The sequence below is a fragment of the Triticum dicoccoides genome, chromosome 3A, assembly GCF_002162155.2.
Source record: "Triticum dicoccoides isolate Atlit2015 ecotype Zavitan chromosome 3A, WEW_v2.0, whole genome shotgun sequence".
Lineage (NCBI taxonomy): Eukaryota > Viridiplantae > Streptophyta > Magnoliopsida > Poales > Poaceae > Triticum > Triticum dicoccoides.
The window spans coordinates 122,471,275-122,478,537 of record NC_041384.1 but is presented as its reverse complement, the minus strand read 5'-3'; the positions used below and the strand labels follow the sequence as shown (position 1 = coordinate 122,478,537).

The 7,263-nt window shown below is 44.8% G+C and overlaps 1 protein-coding gene across 1 annotated transcript; it reads right to left on the bottom strand.

Moving 5' to 3' along the window:
- Positions 1–2,495: 2,495 nt before the first annotated feature.
- Positions 2,496–3,484, bottom strand: LOC119272058. Its single transcript, XM_037553652.1, has 4 exons — positions 3,315–3,484; positions 3,096–3,214; positions 2,908–2,993; positions 2,496–2,721 (listed from the first exon to the last, which is right to left on the bottom strand). The coding sequence occupies exons 1-4, from the start codon at positions 3,457–3,459 to the stop codon at positions 2,496–2,498; spliced, it is 576 nt and encodes a 191-aa protein (XP_037409549.1). The 5' UTR covers positions 3,460–3,484.
- Between the last annotated feature and the right edge of the window lie 3,779 nt (positions 3,485–7,263).

Here is a 7,263-nt window from a genome sequence, read left to right as displayed (position 1 = left end):
AAAGTAGAGGACGTCTAACTTGTTTTTGCAGGGCATGTTGTGATGTGATATGGTCAAGACATGATGCTAAATTTTATTGTATGAGATGATCATGTTTTGTAACCGAGTTATCAGCAACTGGCAGGAGCCATATGGTTATCGCTTTATTGTATGCAATGCAATCGCCCTGTACTGCTTTACTTTATCACTAAGCGGTAGCGATAGTCATAGAAGCATAAGATTGGCGAGACGACAACGATGCTACGATGGAGATCAAGGTGTCGCGCCGGTGACGATGGTGATCATGACGGTGCTTCGGGGATGGAGATCACAAGCACAAGATGATGATGGCCATATCATATCACTTATATTGATTGCATGTGATGTTTATCTTTTATGCATCTTATCTTGCTTTGATTGACGGTAGCATTATACGATGATCCCTCACTAAATTATCAAAGTATAAGTGTTCTCCCCGAGTATGCACCGTTGCGAAAGTTCTTCGTGCTGAGACACCACGTGATGATCGGGTGTGATAGGCTCTACGTTCAAATACAACGGGTGCAAAACAGTTGCACACGCGGAATACTCAGGTTAAACTTGACGAGCCTAGCATATAACAGATATGGCCTCGGAACACGGAGACCAAAAGGTCAAGCGTGAATCATATAGTAGATATGATCAACATAGTGATGTTCACCATTGAAACTACTCCATCTCATGTGATGATCGGACATGGTTTAGTTGATATGATCGCGTGATCACTTAGAGGATTAGAGGGATGTCTAATTAAGTGAGAGTTCTTAAGTAATATGATTAATTGAACTTAAATTTATCATGAACTTAGTACCTGATAGTATCTTTCTTGTCAATGTTGATTGTAGATAGATTGCCCGTGTTGTTGTTCCGTTGAATTTTAATGCGTTCCTTGAGAAAGCAAAGTTGAAAGATGATGGTAGCAATTACACGGACTGGGTCCGTAACTTGAGGATTATCCTCATTGCTGCACAGAAGAATTACATATTGGAAGCAACGTTGGGTGCCAGGCCTGCTGCTGATGCAACTGACGGCGTTAAGAATGTCTGGCAGAGCAAAGCTGATGACTACTTGATAGTTCAATGTGCCATGCTTTACGGCTTAGAACCGGGACTTCAACGACGTTTTGAACGTCATGGAGCATATGAGATGTTCCAGGAGTTGAAGTTAATATTTCAAGCAAATGCCCAGATTGAGAGATATGAAGTCTCCAATAAGTTCTATAGCTACAAGATGGAGGAGAATAGTTCTGTCAGTGAACATATACTCAAAATGTCTGGGTATCATAATCACTTGACTCAACTGGGAGTTAATCTTCCTGTTGATAGTGTCATTGACAAAGTTCTTCAATCACTGCTACCAAGCTACAAAAGCTTCGTGATGAACTATAATATGCAAGGGATGAATAAGACTATTCCCGAGCTCTTCGCAATGCTAAAGGCTGCGGAGGTAGAAATCAAGAAGGAGCATCAAGTGTTTATGGTCAATAAGACCACCAGTTTCAAGAAAAAGGGTAAAGGGAAGAAGAAGGGGAACTTCAAGAAGAATGGCAAACAAGTTGCTGCTCAGGAGAAGAACCCCAAGTCTGGACCTAAGCATGAGATTGAGTGCTTCTACTGCAAGCAGACTGGTTACTGGAAGCGGAACTACCCCAAGCTCTATTTTTGAGTTGCCGAATCAAGCCAAGTCGCCGAGGCTGTGGCTAGTGGCTTGCTGGCTTGAGTCTGCGACTTGGCTTGATTAGTTGCCCCAAGTCGCCATGGCTTAGAATAGGATTGAGGGGTAGAATTAGGAGTGATATTACCTTGTAATATTTTATAGTTGGCAATGGAAATCCCTTTCTGACCTTGTGCAAGCTCGTCTTTGTTGATTGCAGGTGCACCTTGCAGTATAAATGTAATAGCAAGCATGAGCATCAAGTTGTTTGCACCTTGTAGTATATATGTAATAGGAAACTTGCACATTTGAGTTGAAATAAAGAGGAGAACTTACTTCTTGTGTGTCCATCTGTCCCAATTTGTTTTCCTTGATGATCCTTTTCTCTTTGCACCTGATCACCTGATTCAGATAAGGCAAACAGCAGCAGTCCTACATATAAATACCATCACAGATCACGGCAACAAGTATTACAACAGAAATTGGGACTAGCCCCAAACAGCAACAGAAATTAAGCATTAGTTCATTACACTTAACTACGAACTACCAAGTTCTTAACGCTTAACAACCAGCCCCAAATCGACCCCAAATCCTATGTCCAAAATAAGGGATAAGGCACACCAGCCCAACCACAAGCCCCCAACTCCATATGTCCAAAAAGAAGCCACACGGTCCACACCAGCCCCAAATCCTATGTCCAAAATGAGGCACACCAGCCCCAAGAGCCCCCAACTCCATATGTCCAAAATGAGGCACACCAGCCCCAAGAGCCCCCAACTCCATATGTCCAAAATGAAGCCACACCAGCCCAAGTTCCATTCGTCCTAGTAATCCAGATCATCATCAAAGCCAATGGAGCCTCTCTCTTCACCTCCACCTTCACCTTCTTCACCTTGATTTCCCTCTTGATCATCTTCACTTGTTGAATAATCTTCAAGCTCAACCTCCTGATTTGCATCATCCTCCTCGTCCTCATCTTCTCCAACTTGGTGCACTCGAGATCGAGAATAGACATGAGTAACAACAGCCTGGCTCCCACTCCCACGGCTTCTAAGGTTGCGCAATGGACCTTCAGATGCACCGACAGCTTCGTCAACTTGAGCCCAAGTGATATCAGCCCCTTCATAAACCGGCTGGGCATTATGGTCAACCCATTCATTGTCCCATTGTAAGTCTTTTAGGACTAATGGGTCAGACCTAGTCCCTTTGGAGCCTTCCTCACAAATCTTTCAGAACCTATCGGCATTCTTCTGGTTGTATTGAACATATGACAAATCATTAAGTCTTTGGAACTCCAACCTATTTCTCTTTTTGCTATGGATCTGAAAACAACATACAAGAAAACAATTAGAAAGGCTACCATAAGCACCCCACCAAAGAACTACAGAAGTACAATGAACATCAAGTTGGTACTTACTACTTACATTTTGAAAGCAAGACCAATTTCGTTCGCAACCGGAAGCTGAAGCACAAAGGCTAACTATGTGCTTTGCTAAATGCTGCAGCTCATAAGCAAGGCCACCATAAGCACCCCACCAAAGAACTGCATGAGTACAAATGAAGACAATGTTAGAATCCGTAACCAAAAAAGATAGGTGCTGAAATTTATGAAAAAGTAGAAGGCTAGAGCTGAAGTAACTTACGAGGACTCTTTTTTGTTCGGTCATTGATTGGCAACTTAGAGTTGAAGCATTCACCTTCACCTCTTTCATAGTCATCAGCCAATCTACTTATCACGCTTGCTTTATCATCATCGAGCTCCATGTGCAATAGCACCTCATTGAACATATGCCTAAGCCTTTGACAATATCGGGCTTAGCTTTGAGACTATAGATCCTATTTGGGTTTAAGAATAGTGCAGCTCCATACAACTTCACCCCCATTTGAGATTCCCACTTGTCCTCTACTATTTTTATCACCTTCTTAACCAATGTTGGTTTGTCATCTATCGCAGCCTTGATTCTCTCCTTTGCATAATCCATTGCTGCCATAACCTCGGGCATCGCCGGCTTCTCATTGCCATCAACAATCCTTAGAACCCTTAGAAGAGGTAGAGAAACTTTCATGCAAGTCTCTACCGAGTTCCAAAAACTAGTGGACAACACATCTTCTTAAACTTTTTGTCCCACCGGTGAGGTTGACAACTTCTTATTGCTATGCCAAACATCACCCACAAACAATTCTTTGAGAGCTTGCCTATGTTTGTGCAAGCTTTGCAAGTTGAGAAATTTGTGGCAAAGCGAGTAGCTCCAGCCCTCACAAGATCACGGTTGCCGGTCTTCACTCTCATTTCATCTAAAACCTTGCCATGCATGTAGATGAAGTTAGACACCCTTTTTCCATTTGTAATACACTCGCTGAATTGCTTGATTTTGCAAATGGACTCCAACATAAGGTTCAAACAATGGGCTGCACAAGGGGTCCACCATAATGTAGGGATCCTCTCCGTTAAGAGTCTACCCGCTGCCTTGTAGTTAGCACCATTATCCGTGCAAATCTGAACCACGTAGCCTCTTCCAATATTGTTGATCCTTTTCTCATCAAATCAGCCAACAATTCTTTGCTGGCTACTAGGGCTGATATGTCAACGCTATCAATGAAGAAAGTCCCGGCTGGACTTTTGACAAGGAAGTTGACCAAGTGCCTAGTCCTCCCATCGGTCCACCCATCGGACATTAGTGTGCAGCCATACTCTTGCCAAGCCAGCTCATGTTGCTCTCTCAATGCATGTGTCTTCTTCTTTGCTTTCACAAGAAGTGGAAGCCTAAGAGCATGAATAGTTGGGGGGTGTAGCCTGGACCATATTGCCCGGTGGACTCCAATGCAATCTCAAAGGCTCTTGATCGGGTAACATTGAAGGGAATGGCATTAGCATAGAAAAATGCTGCCCAATGATCATCAACTCTATCCTTATCCTAGGTGGTCCTTTTGAAGCAACATGCGTTCAATGTGGCTTGAGAAGGATTCTTCGAGTGCCTTAGCTCAATGACTTTTTCCAGAGTCTTCCTAATCATCCCGACAATTGTTCTTGAAGCCTTTTGTGTCGGTAATTCAGTTTGGATAGTATCGGCCTTCCTTTTTGCTGTTGTCCTACTACTAGTTTGAGTTGCTGTTGCATCCTCTTCTCATCACCAGTTGCTATATCTTCTTTATTAGACTCCCCTGCCATATTATGCTTCTTTGCGTAGGCCTTCATGAAATCCAACATCTCCTTTGAAACAACCTCTGGCACCTTCTTGCATTTTATAGAATTCTTCTTCCCTTTAGTACTAGCCCCAGCTAGGTGACGCTTGAACCTTGCTATTCCAGCATGCACATCTGTCCCGCAAAAAGTGCATCGTATCCTATCCCTCCTGTTCATATCATGCCAATACCCATACTTCCACCCAGGGTCTCCCGACTTTGCCTTCCGCTCAGGATCCTTGGATGGATCATACTGCTCAGGCTCAGGCCCATTGCCGCCAGCTGCACTATTGACAGTTTGGTTAGTCATCCTCTAGCTGCAGCCAAGGTGCGTGCAGAAAAAACAGAGCAGCACAAGCAGTAATTAGTAATTACTAATTAGAGCAGTAGAGTACATCAGTACATAGAGCAGCAGAGCACATCACTACATCAGTACATAGAGCAGCAGAGCACATAGATCTACAGCAGAGCACATATAGAGACCACCCCACACTATCTTTCCTTCGGTCCTTCTACTTCCCCAGTCCCCACAACAGCAGAAGCAGAGTACACAGCAGCAGAAGCAGAGCAAAGAGAGGCAGAGGGGGCAACGAGCCATACCTGCAGTCTTTGCTGGTGCAGGTGCAGGAGAAGATGGAGGCGGGGGCGGAGGAGGCTAGTGGGGGCAGGTCACCGGTGAAGGAAGCTCTTGGGGGCGCGCGTCATTGGCGGATCTGGAGGGGCACGTCACCGGCGGCCGCCGATCTGGAGTCCTAGGTCAGGAGACCCGCGCGGTTTCCCTCCATTTCCCTCTCTTCCTCTGTAGTTCCCGCGTGGCTCTCTATTTATCCCACCCCCAAAATATCTCTGGCAGGTGGGCCGATCTGGAGCAAGCCACGTGACTGGCGGCTACTAGCCGCCGACTAATCATGTCAAGTCGCGGGCGAGCCAGCGAGTCGCACGACTCGCTTCCTTAGTCAAGTCGCCTGCAATCGCCACGCTACGACGACTCGGCGATTAGTCGGCGACTAGTTGCCGACTCAAAAACGTTGGCCCCAAGTATTTGGAGGATAAGAAGGATGCCAAGGTGAACAAAGGTATATGTGATATACATGTTATTGATGTGTACCTTACTAATGCTCGCAGTAGCACCTGGGTATTTGATACTGGTTCTGTTGCTAATATTTGCAACTCGAAACAGGGGCTACAGATTAAGCGAAGATTGGCTAAGGACAAGGTGACGATGCGCGTGGGAAATGGTTCCAAAGTCGATGTGATCATGGTCGGCACGCTACCTCTACATCTATGATACGTCCATATAGCATCATGCTTTTATATCAATATTTATTGCATTATGGGTTGTTATTACACATTATGTCACAATACTTATGCCTATTCTCTCTTATTTTACAAGGTTTCCATAAAGAGGGAGAATACCGGTAGCTGGGATTCTGGGCTGGAAAAGGAGCAAATATTAGAGACCTATTCTGCACAGCTCCAAAAGTCCTGAAACTTCACGGAAGATGTTTTCCAAATATATAAAAAATACTGAGAGCAAGAACTTCACCAAGGGGGCCACACCCTGCCCATGAGGGTGGGGGGCGCGACCTACCCCCCTGGGCACGGCCCCCTACCTCGTGGGCCCCCTGATGGCCCTCCGGTGGCCATCTTCTGCTATATGAAGTCTTTCGATGGGAAAATAATCATAAGCCATCTTCTCAGACGAAAATCCGCCGCCACGAGGCAGAACCTTGGCGGAACCAATCTAGGGATCTAGCGGAGCTGTTATGCCGGGGAAACTTCCCTCCCGGAGGGGGAAATCATCGCCATCGTCTTCACCAACGCTCCTCTCATCGAGAGAGGGAAATCTCCATCAACATCTTCATCAGCACCATCTCATCTCAAAACCCTAATTCATCTCTTGTATCCAATTCTTGTCTCCAAGTCCGGGATTGGTGCTAGTAGGTTGCTAGTAGTGTTAATTACTCCTTGTAGTTGATGCTAGTTGGTTTAATTGGTGGAAGATCATATATTCAGATCCTATATGCATATCAATACCCCTCTGATTATGAACATGTTTATGCTTTGTGAGTAGTTACTTTTGTTCCTGAGGACATGGGAGAAGTCTTGCTATTAGTAGTCATGTGAATTTGGTATTCGTTCGATATTTTGATGAGATGTATATTGTCTCTCCTCTAGTGGTGTTATGTGAACGTCGACTACATGACACTTCACCATTATTTGGGCCTAGAGGAAGGCATTGGGAAGTAATAAGTAGATGATGGGTTGCTAGAGTGACAGAAGCTTAAACCCTAGTTTATGCGTTGCTTCGTAAGGGGCTGATTTGGATCCATATGTTTCATGCTACGGTTAGGTTTATCTTAATACTTTTTTTGTAGTTGCGGATGCTTGCAATAGAGGTTAATCATA

What these genes read in the sequence shown, in the direction of transcription:
- LOC119272058 (XM_037553652.1), bottom strand. Translation starts at nt 3,459, where the DNA reads ATGTTCAATGAGGTGCTATTGCACATGGAGCTCGATGATGATAAAGCA. An exon ending in CCGAACAAAAAAGAGTCCTC is followed by an intron (nt 3,215 to 3,314) that starts GTAAGTTACTTC and finishes GTACTCATGCAG; the next exon opens with TTCTTTGGTGGGGTGCTTAT. An exon ending in ATTGGTCTTGCTTTCAAAAT is followed by an intron (nt 2,994 to 3,095) that starts GTAAGTAGTAAG and finishes TGTTGTTTTCAG; the next exon opens with ATCCATAGCAAAAAGAGAAA.